Genomic DNA, 21,188 nt, shown 5'->3' on the forward strand with positions numbered 1-21,188 from the left:
TCCGGGCCAAAGGCTCCGGCTTGACCCTGCTGGGGCGGTTGGAAGAACGCGGGCTCCGGCCTGAAGCGGTGCATGCTGGAACTTGTAGTGCTCAGAGCTCAGCTGTTTTGATCTGCGTATGCTTAAGGAAGATTTGTTTTTGCCCATGAGAATACAGACTACCTTCGCTATTCACAGGTTGGTATTTTAAATTTGGCTTGTTATAACTTATTGTAACCCCTCCAAATCAATATTCGCTGTGATTTCTAGGGTTATTCGCGGACATGCGCAGAGTGAAAATTTTAACCAGCAGTGGGTTGTACCGAAGATGGATCCCACAATCCGCTGTCTTGCTTCAGCTCTTCTAGTGTAAATAAATATCTTCACAGCCTCTTCAGTACTGCGTTTTTTGTTTTTTTCATTTTTCTACTCTCTGTCGGTGATTTCGCTGTTCAGAATGACCGCCGAGCTTATTCTGTAACAGCAGGATGAGCACAGCCCTTAGCAGGCAGCCGTTGCTGTGCCTCCTTACCCGGCACCTTGTTACTTGGCAACAGGGCTTGGTCGGCCATTGTCAGTACCCCAGTGGGCGCCAACCACAAATGACCAACTATCAATCAGGGATCTTTGGTTGTCCTCCCCTTCTGTTGATCAGCGCTGCAAGTTGGCCTCACCCACAAGTAACTGTCAATGAGAGGCCATTAGGAAAGCGATTCAGCCAAGCGTCAGTGGTGACATCAAATGGAGAGTGAGCTTAAGTGTCGGGTTCAGGCCTTCTCCTGGCGGCTCTCCAGCTTCCCCCGCCTTGGACCAAAGGGTGAGCGGGAGGGCCCAGGGAACAGCCTGGGGAGTATGTCTAAAGTGCTCCAAAGCCCTCACTAAGGCCCTCTACTACTCTTGGCCCAGCCCTTGTGGCAGCGTGAACCTCTTCCCCCATCCCTGTCTTTGCGACCTGATAGCAGTGGCTGTCTGCCTGGGTCGCAGTCTGTGAGACCTGGCTTCCCATTTGGATGACCTGGAGACTTGAGGGCCAATTGGGTTGAGCACATGACTCCCTCAGGGATGACCAGCTGGGCAGCGTGTGGGAACCTGGCCCTGAGGGCGATGTCTACCGAGACCTGCCTCCTCCTAACCAGGACTGGGAACTAGCAGGGTGAAAGCTGTGCCTTGGGACCTTACCCTTTCTTGTCAAGGGAGAGAATATTCGCTTGGTAGTGATTTAAAAGGGCATCCTCACCTGACCATGACCTGATCTAAAGACAAAGGATCTGACTCTAAGAAGTTTGCAACAACTAACCTCACCCCTCTCTCACCTCCTTTTTAAAGGATCTTGCTGACAGCTTTCCATAACTTTGGGGTTCTTAGGACATGAGCCACCCATTTCCTTAAATGAACCTGTACGAAACCTCTGTTCCAAGCTCTAATGTTTTAGTGTCACAAGGCCTCCCTGTATCTGGCACATGGAATTGCAATTTGGTAATAACAGTGCTGTGGTGCTGGCTTAGTGTTCCTAAGCACAAGAAGGCTGTGGTGTGCTTTATGAAGAAAAATGTGTTAGATAAGCTTTGTTCAGGTATGAATTGTAGTGCTGTTAGCCTTGAGTTCAATGTTAATGAATCAAAAATTTGATTCATACATCAAGAAAATGGAAAGGGAAATTTGCCAATCCAGACGTGACGCTGCTCCGTAAAGTGCTAAAGTGACATCCAGAGTGCGTGAGGAAGATATGGAAAAGCGGCTGTTTGTGGATTCATAAGATGACAACTGATTATAAAAGGTGTGGTGGAAAGCGTTGTTTTGAGGCTGAAAGCAAAAGAAATTTACCGTCATGTTACCCAAGGTCAGAAAAATGTGAAGCCCTTCTCTGCTAGCGCTGGCTGACTTGCACATTTCAAAAGGTGACAAGATATGAACAGTGTTAAGCTTACAAGTGAGGCAAGTTCTGCAGATCAGGAGGCTGCAGAAGAATTTAAACAATACTTGCTAAGTGATATACAGGAAAAGGGTATGTGGAAGAGCAGGTTTTTAGTGCTGTTGAAACTGGCTTATTTTACAAGGACATTTGCAAAAAGAACTTACATAAGGCAAATGGCCTCCAAAGCCCCTGGCTTTAAACCATTCCAGAATTATGCAACCCTACTTTTGTGCACCAATGCCAAGTGTGACTTTTTTTCTTTTTATTTTTTAAATTATGAAAGTATGATAACACTTGGAAAATACAGAACAAACTTACATATATTTCCACTATTAATATATATTACAATTGTTTTAAAGTAGAATTAAGAATTTAGTTGGAATTTCATTATCAAACTCAAAAATTAATAGAATGAATATATAGGAAAGACAAGGATATAGTAAACGTGAAAAGCACTATGAGCCTATTCAACATTAAGATTTATACAATTTTCACACATTAGGATACAAATTCAAGGTCCCATATACTATAAACTAGGAAACACTGTAACATATCCAAGGACATAAAGCAAGGTGCAAAAATTTAATGGTCCAAAGATACTGAAATCATACACAGTCTATTCTCTTATCATTGTGGAATTATGTTAGAAATCAATATCAAAAGGTATTTAAAACTAACCCACATATGTTCAACTGCAATGTGGTATTTTTCAAGAGACTTCTTTAACTTAGCCATTGAAAGCTTCGATAGAAGACTGAAAAAACACAGAGGGTGATTGCAGGGAAGCATTTAAAATGAGAAATTAATAGCAAAATTGGAAATTAGTATCAAAGATGCTTTATCCCATGCATTTCAAAATTAAATGTCCACTTTTAAATGATGGATGTATCTAAGATGCCATACAAGGAAAATTAGAAAATATTGATCATAGAATAAAAATGAAGAGAATTTACCAGAATTTTGTTCCCTGCAGCTGAAGCTGCTCAATGCAATTAAATACAATGTGGAGTCTTGAATATGGTATGGAAAAAAACAATGGACAATAGCATAAAATTTTGTGTAATTTGAAAACATGTACAAAATATCGTAGCATGTTAATTTCCTGTTTTTTTTTTTAAAAACATACTATTTCTTATAAGTTTTAAGCCTCAATTCAAATTTTTTTTAAATCACCAATAAACTTTCTAGACTGTTAGCAGAAATACTAAATGCCAGAATACATGGAACTATATCAAAGTTTTGACTGAATGTAAATTAGAAATCTAGCATTCTATTCATACTAAGACAAACAAGTGGAATCAAAATGTGATAAACTTTTAGCTATGCAAAAAGTCTTAAGTTTTCTAAAATATGTTATACATACTATTTATATATATGTATATAAAAGCTTTTCTACTATGCTTCATGAACTTTGACAGAGAACAGCAACAAAAAGATGGAGAAATTGGGAACCATAAACAAAATGAAAAGGGGGCACTGAATATGAAATAGAAGATGTGAAATGAACTAGATAAAAGTAAAACATCATACATAGTCCAGTTGTTTTTAAACATGTCTGCTCATTAGAAACACATCTGAAGCTCTGGAGACAAAAAGCAATGCCTGGGCATTTCTGTTTTTCAAAAAATTGCAAGATAATTCCGGATTTTAAAAAGTGATTTCATGTTTTTCTGTTAAATGGTAGTTTCAGTGATAAAGAATTCTATTTTCTGTTGACCAATCACAATACAATGGTATGAAGCAAATTAGTTACATAATCACAATAGTAAAAGTTGTTTTTCGGTTTTCAAAATCCATAGCCATACAAAAAAGATAGGATACTTAGAATTGCAAGCCATAATGGAAATGATTAACCTAACAATATAAAATTATTACATACAATTTGGGGGTTTTAGTAGAGTGATGTGTTAAGTGGAGGTTCACATGCACGTTTTCACCCAACCATCCAGTCTCTATTTTTTGGTTAGTGTATTTAACCTATTTACATTTAAGATAACTACAATTTATATTTAAGGTTACGTTCTGTAATCAAATCCGGGTCGCTATCAAAGTCAGATTCCCTGGGGATACCCAGTCCCTTGGCTGGTTCCCCATTCTGGGAAGCCTGCTGTGGGGCTCAGAACCTTTACAATAGTGGGAGAACATCTTTGGTATTAGCGTTCTCCAGTATCTGGGTCACTCACCTGGTGAGTGTGGAATCTGATTTTATCATGATTGCATAACCCCTACCATCATGTTGCGGATTCTTTGGACATGGAGTACGAGGGCAACTTCAAGTGCAAACCCCTACTGGTGTACAGAGCTTCAAGTTCACCAGCACTTAACCTTCACTGGAAAAGTGTGAACCATTTGCAGTCCATTGGAGGTGGAACAAAAAAGGTTGGATGACATCTGATTGATTCCACAGCTGTTTCAAACCAGAAGTTGAATACTTTCTCTATGGCAACTCTGGCTTCAAGATTTTGTTAAATTTTGTATAATGCCCTAGTCCACTGCTATGAAGAACTCAAAAATGCCCACCCCTATGTATAAGTTCTTTTCACGCCCCCAAATACTAAGTCTCTCATCTGTGGATCAGGGCATAATAAATGTCTTCAAGGCACAGTATACAAGGGAGTTTTGTAACAAGGCTTTCGAAGCTCTCAAAGCCAACAAGGAAACTACCGTGATGGACGAACTACTGGAAGTCAGTCACTATACCCAATGTGATTATGTTGGCACAGCCTGGGACACCAAGCACGAGCCTGTTAACTGTTGGGAAAATGTTTGGCCAGGCTGTGTGGAAAATTTCGAAGGCTTTGAAGGTGCTGCAGAAAGAATGAATAACAGTGTCAAAAACATAATGCATGCTGCACAGCAAATAAGTGAAGGCTTTGGTAACATGAAGGAAAATGTGAAGGAAATTTTGGCAGAGAAAGCAATAGACAGTGATGACAGTCAGCCGGAGTCCAGAACTGTCCCTCTTATAGTAGCCAAAGTAACAGAATGCAACTCTGCCTTGAAAACAAATTTTCACTGACATGGAAGGGTGTAACCCTATCCTTGATTGAAGCCTCAAATTTAAATGATTAACTTCCAGTGTGTTTGCCCCTTATGATGAGATGCTTAAAGACGTGAGACAAAAAGCCAAGCAGACAGGACTGGCCCAGTCTCTGGAGCTACTTTACGAGGGGAAAGTGCCAACTACATCAAGTCAGACCCAAAGCTCTGAGGCTGCACAGATGTCAGCCTGTCAGCCTCTTCATCATCTGCAGAATGAGTTCCACCTAGCTCTGCAGCATGCCAGGCTTCCCTGTCCTTCACTCTCTCCCGGAGCTTGCTCAGACTCGCATTCACTATCAGTGATGCCATCTAACTACGTCATTCTCTGTCGCCCCTTTCTCCTCTTGCTCTTAGCCTTTGCCCTGCTTCATTTTGTACGCCAAGGCCAAACTTGCCTGTGTACTCCAGGTTCTCTCTCAACTTCCTACTTTTGCACTCCAATCCCCTATGAAAAGGATTTTTAGGTATTCTAGGTCTTGTAGGTCTTCATACAGTCGTTCAGATTCTTCGGCATTAGTGGTTGGGGCATAGACTTGGATTACTGTGAAGCTGACTGGTTTGCCTTGGAAATAAACTGAGATCCTTCTGTTGTTTTTGAGATTTCACCCAAGTACTGCGTTTCCAACTCGTGTTGACTATGAGGGCTACTCCATTTCCTCTAAGGGATATTTGCCCATAGTAAACATAATGGTCATCTGAATTCTCCCATTCCTGTCCATTTTTGTTCACTAATTCCTAAAACTGTCGATCTTTTAACCTTGCCATCTCCTGCTTGACCATGTCCAATTTACCTTGATTCAAGGATCTAACATTCAAGGTATATATGCAATATTGTTCTTTATAGCATGACTTTACTTTTACCACCAGACACATCCACAACTGAGTGAGGTTTCCGCTTTCACCCATACTCTTCTTTCTGGAGCTATTTCTCCACTCAACAAGTGGTGAGAACCAAATCTTTAAGGTTGAACTGATATATGTCAACCTGCCACTCTCCCTCATCTGCAGAATGAGTTCCACCAACCTCTCCCTTGGTTTTGGTGGGCTAAGCCAAGGTCGAAAGGTTTGACCACACTGTGCACTGTATCATTATGCAGCCTGCAGCTCCATCAACAGGAAAATGTTACGTAATGCTTTATAAAATGTTAAATGCTCAATCTTTCCTTTCTCAAGACTATTTGCATTACTATACAGACTATGTCTCTATATGAATACTATATGTTTACTGTACTTTTATGTGTAATGTATGTTTGTAGTTTGTGTGTGTAAAACTGAGGGAAAGACAAAGCAGTACAATCTCAGTGTTGTACATAACATTGCTGTCATTCAAACAACTTTCATTATACATATAGCATGAGGCTTCCCAGATGGCGCTAGTAGTCAAGAGTCTACCTGCCAATGCAGGAGACGCAAGAAACATGGGTTTGATCCCTGGGTCGGGAAGATCCTCATGGAGGAGGAAATGGCAACCCACTCCAGTATTCTTGCCTGGGAAATCCCATGGGCAGATGTTGGCAGGCTACAGCCTACGGGGTCACAAAGAGTCAGACACAAATGAAGCAACTTAGAACGCATGCATATACTGCTTATCATTATTTGCTACAAAGATTAAATACAGCATCTTTCAACACAAACACACATAAAACAGGATTACGTACTGATCAGTTGACAAATATAGTAAGTCCGGAGTCCCACAGGTACCCAACCCTGTATTTCCACTAATTGAATATATGTGGTGACCTTACAGACTGAAACTGGTTCCTGCTGTTCCTACTGTTGTTTGTGGTGGTGGGAATACTCAATAATATAAGCATTTAAAAGTTGAGTGTTTCCCAGTAATCTAGATTCCCAACTTCCTTTCAGAAACCAGAGAATCTGCCAACACAGGGCACATAATCCCACCAAGCAGAAATAGCCTGAAACTGAGGAATCCCTTTAGACAAATGTCTCCAGTTGGGAAAAATACAAATCCCAACCCCCTATTAAGTTTCCTGGTTCACTATTACCCTGTTGTCTTGGCAATAATTTATGGAGTCCTTCCTACCAAACTCAACCCTTTACCATCTCATCCACCATACTCTCTGTGCCCTGTCCAATCTTGGGTCATCACCTTTTTAGAAATGAAAAAGATCCTATTGGGAAACAATACTGAGGCTTCTGGCTGAACTCTGTATCCTACTGGGGTGCTAGAGACATTCTGTATCTTGATCAAAGTGCTACCACCTCACATGAGTAAAATTTTATCATATAAGATTTCTGCATTTACAGTATACCTAAAACAAGAAAAAAAAAAAAAAAAAGAATTGAAAGGGTAGTATCCTGCCAGACACTGTCTATCTGCATTGCCTGGAACTGAAGCTGTTTCCTTGTAACTGTGGGATAAGCAACCAAATTGGACCATTCAATTTGCTGAAAGTGGCAGAGCAGAAACAGATTTAGGATGTCACAGAATACTGAGCCAACCTTAGAGCCTCTCCTCATTGGACCTACTACTGAAATGATACCTTTTTTCCCCCCACAAACTGTTACCAGTTTTCTATCCCAGTGTGAAATACAGAAGTTTTTCATGTTAACATATAGTCCCAAAAGCTAAATTAATAAGACTCAAGAAGTAAGCAGTGTTTAATCAGATTTTGGAAGAGAATGTTACTATAAACTAGTAAGCTGAACCTAAAGGAAATACAAAAACACATTTTACAACTTTTTGCGACCCCATGGACTGAAGCACACCAGGCTCCTCTGTCCTCCCACTGTATCTCCTGATGTTTGCTCAAAGTCATGTGTATTGAGTTGATGATGCTATCTAACTATCTCATCATCTGCCGGCACATTCTTCTATTGCCTTCAATTCTTCCCAGTATCTCAGTCTTTTCCAATGAGTCATCTTTTCAAATCACATGGCCAAAGTATTGGAGCTTCACTTCAGCAACAGTTCTTGCAACGAATATTCAGCTGATTTCCTTTTGGATTAACTGGTTTGATCTCCTTGCACTCCAAGCACTCTCAAGAGTCTTCTCTAAGTTATAAAAAAATAAAATAAAAAGCTTAAAAAGTTAGAAAACCATATTACAAATATTAAATTCACTGGCCACTGAAAAAGAAAAAAACGGTTCTACTTCACAGAATTGAAAGTAATTCTTTATTGATAAACATTTATACCAGAATTAGAAACGTCAGTAGAAAAATAAAATTGAAATAATTTCCCACGGTACAAAGATTTTATCATTTTGACTATATCATTTAGTGAAATAAACTAACTGAAAAGTTAAGTGACAACCAGCCAAACAGACTACAGAAAAAAGAAGCGCAGGTACACAGAACCTTCTGCATGTGGACAGCTAATGGCACCAGGACTTCCCATCCCGGGAAATGGTCTCCTAGGAAAGGCTGGTGTGCACTGCAGTTGTAATAAGAACTTCATTCAAACCAGAGGAGCTTTTGGAATCAAAAAAAACATACAATTTAAAAACTGAGGAAACATAAAGGCTTAAAGATAACTATTTACATGAAACTTTTCTCCCTACTTTATTTCTTAAGTAATGTTTTCCTGTTTAAAAAAAACATTAATAACATAATTAGACATTTTTATCTTGGAAGATTCATCACTCATTTGTATATGGATGAAGTTAACATGAAACACATTTACCCTAAAACTTCCATCTTAAAGAATCCAGAAATCAGTTTTTTAATGGTTGGGGTTGCTTCCTTCCAAGTCATAAAAAAAGAAAAAGTGGACATACAGCTGGGGAGAGGTGGTTACATATCCTTCTAGAGTAAAATCAGTGGTTGGCAAAACTCCCAGAAACTATTCGTGAAAAAATATTCAAAATAAATGCCCAGTATTTTTTTGATCTGAGCAACCACCCCCACATGGCTACTCCAAAGGCTCAGCAATAAAGGAATTCACCTGTTATGCAGGAGAGTTGGGATCGATTCTAATAACTGAAAGATTCGCTGGAGGAGGAAATGGCAACTCACTCCAGTACTCTTTCCTGGAAAATCACATGGACGTAAGAGTCCATAGGGCCCCAAAGAGCCAGACACAACTGAGCATGCATACAAAGCAGCAGCCTCAAATAACTGTTTATTGGGGATCAGAAATGAAAATAAACCCTAAGAGGAAACAAACATTTCTTATCATTCACATGATGGATCAAACATTCAATAATCTCATGATCCATTTTATATTTGAAGTTTTTGAAAACAGAAGATAATCAAACATGAAAGAGATGGGGAAAAAAAACAAAACAAAACAAAACAAAGACAACTTTCCAAATGCACTACTTTTAGCATCTTGGCTTTAAAGGAAAAATAAACATTTAAGTCATGGATGAGTATGTTCAAAATTAGTATGTAGGGGTAGTGGTCCACTAAGTCAAGTTCAGTTTCTGACACTGAATCAAAAAAAAAAAAAACTTTAGGGGAGAATACTGAGACATCTTTCAACAGAAATGACTAAAATCATTTTATACAACAAATTTCTTAAACTGAACGCTTATTTTTCAAATCCCAGCTCACTGAACTGAAAAATGGACTCTCAAACTGCTGCTGCTGCTAAGTCGCTTCAGTCGTGTCCGACTCTGTGCGACCCCACAGACGGCAGCCCACCAGGCTCACCCGTCCCTGGGCTTCTCCAGGCAAGAACACTGGAGTGGGTTGCCATACTCTTAAACTAAAGACACAAAAATTTTCTCAAAAGAATGATTTGATATTTGTGTATTGGAGAGTAATCTTGTAGAATTTGTGAAGACATTTGCCTGTATCCAATTCTTATAATTTTCCACCTATCTGAGTATATCTATCACTATTATTTTGATAAGTGGTCTAATGGCCTAATAGTTCAAAGGAAATACCTACTTACTTTATGTGATACTTTGTAATTTTTCTCTGTGATTGGCAGTGGTGGTTTAGTTGCTAAGCCGTGTCCAACTCTTACTACAGTCCTGTGAGGTTCCTCTGTCCATGGGATTCTCCAGGCAAGAATACTGGAGTGGGATGCCATTTCCTTACTTTTTAATTTTTCTGTGACTATCCCTGGTAAACTGATCCTCCTAGCTATTTTAAATCAAGAAGCCAGAGTGCATATTGCTTTAAATCAAATACCACTGCACACGATCTCATGGACAGTTAGCTTTACACTCACAATGAGAACTTTCCTTTAAAAATGTCAGATTTAACGACCAGAAACTATTTTGAAAACAGATAAAAATGACTGTATTTCATACAAACCAGTTCAGGTGGTTAAGGATAAAGTCAGATACTTAATTGCTGCAGTCCTGGTTCTTTTGAAGGTCACAGTTTTCAGGCCTTAAAATGAAAAAGACAAGCATTAGAGGAAAAATTACAAGAGCTTAAATTGGGTTTGAAAAAACTAATTCTTTCTCATTAAGGATAAAAATTCTCTTGAAGGAAAATGTAAAGGACCCAGTGGAAGGCATATCTGAAAATTAAACTTTAGCCACTTTCTGGGAGTCATAACCAAACACTGGAAAAGAAGGCTGAAGACCCACCACTAGGTAACCCCATTAAGACTAGGAAATTAATAACCACTAATTCTAATTTACACCGCAAGACCCAAGAATAAACCAAAGTCACTTAAAAAAATGGTAACAGAATGTTTAAAGTATCTTTTCGCATGTCTCAATGAAGCAACTAAAAACATGAAAATGAAAATATTTTACTGCATTAAATAATTCTTTTAATAAATCCGATATTTCCTATAGATTCTACCCCTGAAGACTTTCCATACCATTTGTGTGCAGCCTGCACCACATACTGATGTCTGCACTGATAAAATGTGTGCAACACACCTCAGATCAACTGAATTTCTCTTGACACTGTTGTTTCCCAAGCAAAACTACAACTGCACGGGTGACACTACAACTGTGTAGCTAAAACAAATGATCGGGTTTAGTGAGAAATTCAAAGTACATGTATCATAGTGCGATGTCTCCCCATTTTCATGTACAAACTGTGAAGACTTTTTGACTCAGGAAGACATTTCCTTGTCCTCTATTAAGTTTCTCTGGAGTTTTCACAGAAGCTGATTTTCCTTGAATGTCCTTCAAGGAGTGAGTTCGTTAATCTACTAAAAGATAAGTCACTGTCTGACCCACCTAGATTCCCTCTATCGGTCTCCATGCTGCCCCAGATGGTGTCCTGTATGCACCACAGACTCTTCTTGATCCAACCTTAGTCAGGCATCTTAACCAAGTCTAAGGCTTGGCCACCATCCCTGTTGGGCCTGTTTAGTTCAGTTTTAACAAGCATCCTGCTAAATCAGTTTGGCCTGTTTAGTTCAGTTTTAACAAGCATCCTGATAAATCAGTTTAAACAGAATCGCTCACCCTTGATATCCGATCACTCGGTTTCTGAACAATTTCCTCATTTCTCACCTCTGATGTTAAATTGATACAGGCACTATGGAGGAGACCATGGAGATTCCGTAAAAAACGAAATACAGAATGACTATGTGACCCAGCTATCTCACTCTTGGAGATAGATCCAGAGAAAACCATAATTCAAAGAGACACATGTGCCCCAACTGTTCACTGCAGCACTATTTACATGGTCAGGACATGTAAACAGCCTGTATGTCCATCAATAGAGGAATGGATAAACAAGATGGGGTATATCTATATGATGGAGTATTACTCAGACATAAAAATTGAACAACAGAGTCACTTGTAGAGATGTGGACTAAGTTAGAGTATCATACAGAGCGAAGTGAGACAGAGAAGGAAAAATCTGACATGTCCTTTATGTGGAATCTGAAAAGAAATGCTATAAACTTACATTCACAGACTTCAAAAACAAGCTTATGTTGTGGGGATTGGAGGGGGTGTGATGATTGAAGGGAAGGGATAGTTAAAAAGAGTTTGGCATGGACATATACACTGATATTCTAAAAATGGATAACCAACAAGGATCTGTTATAGCAAATGGAACAATGTTCAATACTTGAGCAGCCTGTATGAGAGGGGAATTTGGGGGACAACGGACACATGTATATGTATGGCTGAGCCCATTCTCTGTTCCCCTCATAACACTGTTTATTAATTCCTGTATCACAATACAAAGTCGAAAGTTTCAAAAGAAAAAAGGCTAAGAATGTAAGGCATGAAATACAGAATGATTTTCATGAGCAACTCAAGTTACTTAAACAAGGTGAACGTGCCAAGATGCCACTTCGCCTTCCTCTGGTTATCTTCAGAAGTATGCTAACAGTATTTTCTAAAACACACTGTTTCCAAGTAGAATCTTTAAGCATCAAAACATTATTTTACTCAACACTCAAGGAAACAAGAAGTAAAAATTATGCTACATGAAACTATTTTCTTAGAGCAAAACACATACTGAATTCCTGATACAACAAAATGAAACTAATCTGAGGCTGAAGATTCTGGTGGATGCCTGTTGCTATGCCATGAGTCACTCTCTAAGATGTAAAGAACACAGTCAGTCTACTGAATGAAGAACTTTCCCTGCTCTGGTTGTTCTTCAGTTGCTCAGACGAATCCAGCTCTTTGCAAACCCATGGACTGCGGCACCCCAGGCTTCCCCGTCATTCATCATCTCCTAGAGTTTGCTCAAACTCGAGTCCACTGAGTTGATGATGCCATGCAACCATCTCATGCTCTCGGATCCCCTCCTCCAAACGCCTTCGATCTTTCCCAGCATCAGGATCTTTTCCAAGCAGTCCTCTCTTCACATCAGGTGGCCAAAGTACCAGAGCTTCATCTTCAGTCCTACATGAATATTCAGGTTGATTTTCTTTAGGATTGACTAGATTCATCTCCGTGCTGTCCAAGAGACTCTCCAGAGTCTGTCTTCTCCAGCACCACAAGTCAAAAGCATCAAGTCTTTGGTATTCAGCCTTCTTTATGGTCCAACTCTCACATCCGTACATGACTCCTGGAAAAATCATAGCTTTGACTATGTGGACCTTTGTCAGCAAAGTGAGGTCTCTGCTTTTTAATATGATGTCTAGGTTTGTCATAGCTTTTCGTCCAAGTAGCATGCATTTTTTAATTTCATGGCTGCTGTCACATCTGCAGTGATTTTGGAGCCAAAGAAAATAAACTGTCCTGTTTCCATTTTTTCCCCGTCTATTTGCCACAAACGGATGGGACCAGCTGCTATAATCTTAAGTTTTTTGAATGTTGAGCTTTAAGCCAGCTTTTTACTCTTCTTTCACCTTCATCAAAAGGCTCTTTACTTCCTCTTTGCTTTCTGCAATTAGTGTGGTGTCATATGCATATCTGAAGTTGTTAATATTTCTACCAGCAAATTGATTCCAGCTTGTGAGTCAAACACCCCGGCATTTTGCATGATGTACTCTACATGAAACTAACTATACTAGAAACCTAAGCCAGAAGAAATTGCCTTTATTGCTATCTAGTACTTAATCCAGAGGTAACTTTCATAGTTACACTTACAATAAATGCAAGACACACTGTTTAATAATACCACTTACAAGCCTGTTAACCCAGATAGAAGCCTGCAGAAGGTTAATTTCTTATGCAGCCCAGAGCATTATTTGTCACATACAGGTTGTAGCAGATTATGAAATCAATGGATCATAAAAGTTTTTCAAATGACACATACTACACATAATAATTACATAGTATGGACATAAAATACAGGTCATCATACATACCTATATTAATGAGCAGAGTAAATCCTAATGACATGTATTCATTACTGTGAGTGGCAATAAAGTTTGAAAGCTACTAATCTGAAGAGAATCCCAAACAATATAATGATTAGAAGGTTAAAAATATGTTGCTTCATTCTATTTCATTTCTCTTAAATGATGACTGCAAACGACAGCTTAAAAAGTACTGGCCTAGAGCACTAACAGTCAGTCTTGAGAACTCTGCTCCTCTCACAGCCGCCTTCCTTGATGTTTACCCCATTTCCACTGTGGCAGCACGCACTCAAGTCCTTTTCCTTCTTAGATTCCTGTGTAACTACTCCATGACTTCCACCACCTAGCTGCTCCGGTGGGAGACAAACGTTTGGATGAAGAAGCAGATAAAAAGTACGGAGCAGATGTGAACACAGCCCTCCCTCACGTCCCTGCACTCACCGCCACGACACCCTGAGAACAGCGTCACTGCAAAAACCTCCGGCCCATGGCCTGAGTGCCACGGAAGCAGCTGAGCCAGCATGGCAGGGAGTTGGAGGATCACACTGCCCCAACCTCCTCACCCTAGCCAAGTCCCCCAACAGGACAGAGTAGCAGCCACCACCAGCAGCAGCTGGAAAACACCCTGCCCTGGCTACCTTCCCACACCGTTTCTCCTCCCGGCTTGGTTTCCAGGAATCACCTCTCACACTAATGACCTGCACTCACACCTCTGTCGCAGGGGTCAGTGCACACCAGTGTACACAATGTCATTTTGAGCCAGGGCTGCAAAGATCAGAAAAGCCTGTCCTCTAAAAACTGTTAACCTGACAGGAAAACCAACTTTCTTCTTTAATTAAAAACATAAGTAAAAACTTCACAGATTTGCAGGGGAAGGATAAAGCAACAAACGGATTGAAAGGTTAGTGAAGCCACTATAGGTGACTTATTGTACCCCAAACACCTCAAGAAGAGAGAGCTCTGCTCGGGAGTCAGAGGTGATCAGTGCTGTGATGGGAGGAGTGGCCCATGTTCACTGCTCTCGAGGCCAGTGCCCTGACTCCTCCTACTTAACAGTCACCTTTACTTCTTACATGCAGTTTTAAGAATGAAAATTTTCCTTCCTCCAAATAAAGAATTCTAGTTTTCATCTCTAGATAACTCATGTACTATGGAAAATATGAAGGGATGAAAAACTATTAAGTTCTTGACAATGTGTTATTAAAATTAACTATAAGTCATCTTTGACCTTTTTTTTCTCCCTATGAGATCCTCAGGGGTGGAAAACAGAGTCAATGTCCCGAAAACATCTTTTCGAACGTGGCAAGTACACCTGGACCTGAGCCTAGATTACTCACCCTGACCCAGCAGGAAGTGATGGCACCGCTGAAGGGACACTGGACTGAGGTTCTTCTTTCTCATTTTGCTTGAAGATGGATTTCCCTTCTTGAGAAGTTTCACCCACTTCCTTAGACACCCTGCACCAAGGAAGGAGACACCAAGTTTACAAGAGAAATAAAAAGAAACAAAATCTAAGAAAAAGCAGAAAATTACAAAGAAAAAAACAACTGGGCTTTCTGTAAATTCTTGCTGCTGAGTATTATGATTAAAGTCTCCTGTAACCCTTCTAGACAAAGACATTTTCCCCTTGTTAATTTTATAAAGGAAACAGCAGCAGATGGAAGTCTGATGTCTCTCAAATCCCCTCCATTACTTCTGTCACATGACCATCACCCTGAATCAGAGCCCAGGTGAGATCACCAAGGTGAAGACTGAAGGGCTCTCCCACTGCACCTCACGTGCACATTAGTGCTCACGCTTAAGTCAAAGTGGGAACAGGGATGTGGAGTAACTGGGAGAAACACACTGGCGTTATTTAAAGGAGAAAAGCAACAGTAATAACAATTTAGAATACCCTAAAGAAGACTCCTGTTCTATTCGTACAACAACCCAACGATGACACAAAATTCCTTATGGTACAAAGAGCTGATCATTTTGAATGAAGCATTTAGTGAAAGAACCTAATACAAAGGTTACACTGATTTCAGCCACAAGCAGCCTAACAGAGTCCACAAAACAGAAATGCAGGTACCCAGAACTTTCTGCATGTGGACAGCTAATGGCACCAGGATTTCATATCCCAAAAAACAGTCTCCTAGGGAAGGCTGGTATGCACTGAAGTTGTAATAAGAACTTTATTAAAACCAGAGCAGCTTTTACAATCAAGAGCTAACCACAATTTAAAGACTTTGAAAACATACGGGCTTAATGATAACTATTTACATGATCTCCCTACCTTAGCTAGTAATGTTTCACTTAAAAAAACCAATGAATAATAACACAACTAAATATCCTTATCTTGGAATATTCGTTGCTGATTTGTATATGGATTTATTTTTACATGAAATGCTTTTCCCTAAAAATCCCATCTTAAAGAATCCAGAAACCACTTTTTATGGTTGGGGCTACTTCTTTCCTGCTCATTAAAAGAAAAAGGAAAAGCCGACACACAGCTTGGGAGGGGGGCAGTTTGGACAGATCTCTAGCCAAGTCATTTGTTGGCAAAATATCTCAGAAGCTGTGTGTGAAAAAATACAATGTTCAGGGAGTTCCCTGGTGGTCCAGTGGCTAAGACTCCTCACTCCAATGCAGGTTCCACCCATGGTCAGGGAACTCGATCCCACATGCTGCAACTGAGAGTTCACACGCCCAACTAAAGATCCTGTGTGCTGCAACTAAGACCCAACACAGACACACACACACCAAAAAAAATACAGTGTTCAACACAAATGTCAATATTTTTCCATGTAGGCAACCACTCACAAATAAAAACCTTTTTGAGATGAAATTTTTTTTTTTAAAAAAGAATTATTTTCAAACAATATAATGCTGCTGCTGCTGCTAAGTCGCATCCGACTCTGTGCGACCCGATAGACGGCAGTCCACCAGGCTCCCCCATCCCTGGGATTCTCCATGCAAGAACACTGGAGTGGGTTGCCATTTCCTTCTCCAATGCATGAAAGTGAAAAGTCAAAGTGAAGTCACTCAGTCGTGTCCGACTCCTAGCGACTCCATGGACTGCAGCCCACCAGGCCCCTCCGTCCGTGGGATTTTCCAGGCAAGAGTACTGGAGTGGGTTGCCATTGCCTTCTCGGATATGATGAGAAAATCTGAAAATGTGCTGTTTCAGCCAAGAGCCTATTTTTCGTCTCAGCACTCACAAAAAATATAGTTATTCTGTAACCCTCTACAAACACAACAATTTGAAATGGGAAATTCCCTGGCCGACTACTACATGTTCTGCTCTGTGGCCAACAATATAAACCAGGACTTTGTCAGAATTAAACAAGAAGCCAATGGCTAATTTTTCTCTGCATCCTCCATTTTGGCAAATATTTCAGCAAAGATAGAACAGCAACAGAATTCCTTCTCTTAGGAAAGGAGTCATGAGAGCTACAGGGAAATGGCATCCTTATAATGAAAACATCTTCTCCAACATGGCAGATACACCTGGGCCTAAGTCTAGACTACTCACCCTGACCCGGCAGGAAGGGATGGCACCACTGAAGGGACACTGGACTGAGGTTCTTCTTTCTCATTTTGCTTGAAGATGGATTTCCCTTCTTGAGATGTTTCACCTACTTCCTTAGAAACCCTGCACCAAGGAAGGAGACAACAAGAATACAAGGGGAATACAAAGAGAAAATCTAAGAAAAAGGCATAAATAACACGGGAAAAAAAATCACTGGGCTTTCTATAAATTCTTGCTGCTGAGCGTTATGATCCAAGTTTCCTATAATACTTATAAAGACATTACCCCTTATTAATTTAACAAATGAAACAACAGCAGATGGAAGTCTGATGTCTCTCAAATCCCCTCCATTACTTCTGTCACATGACCGTCAACCCTAAACACAGCCCACATGAGATCACCAAAGTAAAGACTGAAGGGCTCTCCCAGTGCACATTAGTGCTCATGCTTAAGTCAAAGTGGGAACAGGGAGGTGGAGTAATTGGGAGAAACACACTGGCATTGTTTCAAGAAGAAACAATTCGTATAAACAATATAAAAACAGTATAAGCAATTATCTCAAGAAGGCTCCTGTTCTATACCTTAAACAACCGGAAGATAAACAAGCAGTGATTTGGGAGTGGAAGAAAGCTACATGACTGAGAATCCTGTCCAGTTTCAAACTGAAAAATAATTCCCTCAATGAAACTGAGTCCTAAAGGATAAAATAAAGATATGAATGATGCCAGAAATTTCACATGAAGAAGGGAAATGCCTAATGCCTGCCTGCATTACCAAGTCATTAAAAATATCTGAAAAATTTTGTTTAAACGCCAATCTGTCAGAGGGTCCAAGATTACGGTCACTGTGTTACCTGGAGTGTTCAAACCGGTCATTCAGAATGCTGCTGCTACTGTTAAGTCGCTTCGGTCGTGTTCAACTCTGTGCGACCCCAGAGACAGCAGCGCACCAGGCTCCCCCGTCCCCGGGATTCTCCAGGCAATAACACTGGAGTGGGTGCCATTTCCTTCTCCAATGGATGAAAGTGAAAAGTGAAAGTGAAGTCGCTCAGTCGTGTCCGACTCCTAGCAACCCTGGGGACTGCAGCCCACAAGGCTCCTCTGTCCCTGGGATTCTCCAGGAAAGAACACTAGGAGAGACAAATCCTATAAATCCCAGATGTGCAAGGAATAGAAGTCTCTCTCTTTTCTCTTGTTCCTTCCAGGGTTCTTGGGACGACAACTAAATTTTCTCATTAAGAACTACCTCACTTCTGCTCACCCACATAATTGGCACAAAATAAAGAGTTTGAGAGGTTTACACTAAAAATCTTCAGTGGTAGGGACTTCCTTGGTGGTACACTACATGGGAATTGGCCTGCCAATGCAGGGACATGGGTTTGATCCTGGTCCAGGATGATTCTACTGCTGGGGCAACTAAGCCCAGGCACTGCAACCACTGAGCGCACAGCCACAACTACTGCAGCCTGGAGCTTCGGTGCACCGAGAGCTCGAGCTCCCCGTGGCAATGAGAACGCCACGGACCGCAACTACAGAGCAGCCTCCTGTCTCCACAACTATAGGAAGCCCTCGGGCAGCAATGGAGACCCAGCACAACCAAGAACAAAATTGAAATAAAAAAGAATCGCCGCTGGAAAACACTGAAGGATGAGTTCAAACAAGCATCCGGTTACTCTCCTACTCAATTCTTAGGATGGCTCAGTATTACTCAGAGAATCAAATAAAAACTCTATAGAGCCTTCTCTACATTATATATATATAAATACTAAGTTTGAAAACTTTATTAGAAACGACTATACTCACTGGCCACTGAAAAAGAAAAAACAGATCTGCTTCACAGAACTGGTAGTGATTTTTTTCTTAACGTCCATTTTATTGAAGTGTAGTTGGCTTACAGTGCTTCAGGTGCACAGCATGTGATTCAGTTGTGCATGTGCACATATATTATTTTTAAAATTATTTTCCATTATGCTTTATTACAAGATATTGACTACAGTTCCTTGTGCTATACAGTAAACCCTGGTTGTTTCTTGCATATCTACTTTTTAAGTTAGAAACCTAACATTATAGTCATACTATGTGGATGACACCTTTAAAGCAGCTCTGAATGCAGAACTCCAAGGCACACCTACGGTCTCTCCTCATGATGCAGTGTGTGTTCAGTCCTCTGACATTTTCAATCCCATGAACTGCAGCCCACCAGGCTTCTCTGTCCATGGGATTTCCCAGGCAAGAATACTGGAGTGGGTTGCCATTTCCTTTTCCAGAGGAAGTAATTCTTTATTGATAAACATTTATACCAGATTTAGGAATGTCAACAGAAAATTTAAATCATTTTCTATGGTACAAAGATTTGATCATTTTGACTGCAGCATTTAGTGAAAGAATCTAATACAAAAGTTAAGCTGATTTTAGCCACAAGCAGCCTAACAGAGTCCACACAACAGAAATAAAGGTACCAGGAACCTTCTGCTTGTGGACTACTAATGGTACCAGGACCTCACACCCCCCAAAACCGTCCTTGTGGAAGGCTGGTATGCACTGCAGTTTTAAGCAGCAGCAGCAAACTGACTGAAATGTCAGTGAACTAACAATGGGTCACATGCAGCCAAACACCGCAGAAGGCAGAGGTGATCAGTGCTGTGGCGGCGTGGTCTGTGTTCCCCTCCCTCGGTGAGTGCCCTGACTACTCCTACCTGTGCGCTTTACTTCTTGCATGTAGGTTAAAAAGAAATTATCCCTTCTTCCAAAGAAAGAATTCTTGTCTTCTCAGGATAAATGATGTACTATGGAAAATATGTAGGGAGAAAAACTATTGAGTTCTTGATAATGTGCTAATAAAACTATAAGTCAGCTTTGACCTTTCTCTATTCCTCTGAGATCCTTATGGGTGGAAGCAAGTACTCCACTCAAAACTTACTAAAAGTTCTGATGAACTGCTGATACTTTCATACAAAAATTATTTTTTTAAATTAGGGTTACCTGTTCAACTCTGTGTCTAACAATGTAAATCAGGACTTTTTTCAGAATTAACCAAAAAAACTGTGGCTAATTTATCTCTACACCCTTCATTTTGGCAAGTACTTCAGCAAAGGCATAAAACTGGAAGTGACAAAAACAAACGAATTGACAGTTGCTCAAGTCATCCTGGTGACTCCGTGGTGGCTCAGACGGTAAACCATCTGTCTACGATGCAGGAGACCCGGGTTCGATCCCTGGGTTGGGAAGATCCCTTGGAGAAGGAAATGGCAGTCCACTCCAGTACTATTGCCTGGAAAATCCCATGGACAGAGGAGCCTGGTAGGCTACAGTCCATGGGGTCGCAAAGAGTCGGACATGACAGAGCGACTTCATGTTCACGTTCAGCAAAGGCACAACAGCAGCAGAAAGAATCCTTCTTTCAAGAAAGAGAGGCATGAAAACTATAGGCAAATAGCATCCTTGTACTGAAAACATCTTCTCAAATGTGCCAGATACACCTAGGCCTGAGACACAGTACTCACCCTGATCCACCAGGAACTGATGACACATTTGAAGGGACATTAGCCTGAGGTTTGCCCTTTTCAGTTTGCTTGAACACAGATTTTGCTTCTTGAGAGGTCTCACCCACTTCATTGGTCCCCCTGCATCAAAGAAGGAGACATCAAGTACATAAGAGGGTAAAAAAAAAAGGAAACAAAATCTATGAAAAGGGCATAAATAACAAGGAAAAAAGCACTGGCCTTTCTCTAAACTCTAGCTGCTGAGTTTCATGTTTAAAGCGCACTATAATAGTTAAAGAGAGTAGTTCCACTCTCCGCAAAGATCAAAGCCAATGAGCAGCACTGACAACCCAGGGCAACCAAAACAAAAATAAAATAATTTTAAAAAGTATCTTCACTGACTACGACTGCTTTAACCTCAAAGGATGACTTCAAACAAAGAAACAGAAAAACATCGTTACTCTTCTACCTACGTTCTTGTGATGGATCAGTATTAACTCAGAACATAAAATACAAACCGCTGAACCTCACACTCAAGACCACCCAAAATCTGGTCCCACTCTCCATCAGGCCTAATTCCTGTGCCCTCTACTCTCTTAATCGCACGGAT

At 40.5% G+C, this 21,188-nt stretch overlaps 1 protein-coding gene and 1 long non-coding RNA gene across 3 annotated transcripts in view; one reads left to right on the top strand and one right to left on the bottom strand.

Moving 5' to 3' along the window:
• Positions 1-35: 35 nt before the first annotated feature.
• On the top strand, positions 36-376 carry LOC102394379. The gene is made up of 2 exons (XR_327973.3): positions 36-177; positions 250-376. It is a non-coding gene; the product is annotated as an uncharacterized LOC102394379 (long non-coding RNA).
• Positions 377-6,500: 6,124 nt separating this feature from the next.
• Positions 6,501-21,188, bottom strand: part of LOC102393839 (craniofacial development protein 2) — a 41,311-nt gene continuing 26,623 nt past the window's right edge. The window contains exons 6-10 of one of the 2 annotated variants that reach the window (XM_006063342.4): positions 20,600-20,719; positions 17,101-17,220; positions 14,924-15,043; positions 10,166-10,243; positions 6,501-7,952 (exon numbers count right to left, since the gene is read on the bottom strand). In XM_006063342.4, coding sequence (XP_006063404.1) covers positions 10,198-10,243; positions 14,924-15,043; positions 17,101-17,220; positions 20,600-20,719 — 406 coding nt within the window. In that variant the 3' untranslated portion in view covers positions 6,501-7,952; positions 10,166-10,197. Of the gene's footprint in view, positions 7,953-8,056; positions 8,372-10,165; positions 10,244-14,923; positions 15,044-17,100; positions 17,221-20,599; positions 20,720-21,188 lie in introns of those variants that run through there. The other variant, XM_006063343.3, reaches the window with a different exon arrangement.

Source organism: Bubalus bubalis, chromosome 18, assembly GCF_019923935.1.
Source record: "Bubalus bubalis isolate 160015118507 breed Murrah chromosome 18, NDDB_SH_1, whole genome shotgun sequence".
Classification (NCBI taxonomy): domain Eukaryota; kingdom Metazoa; phylum Chordata; class Mammalia; order Artiodactyla; family Bovidae; genus Bubalus; species Bubalus bubalis.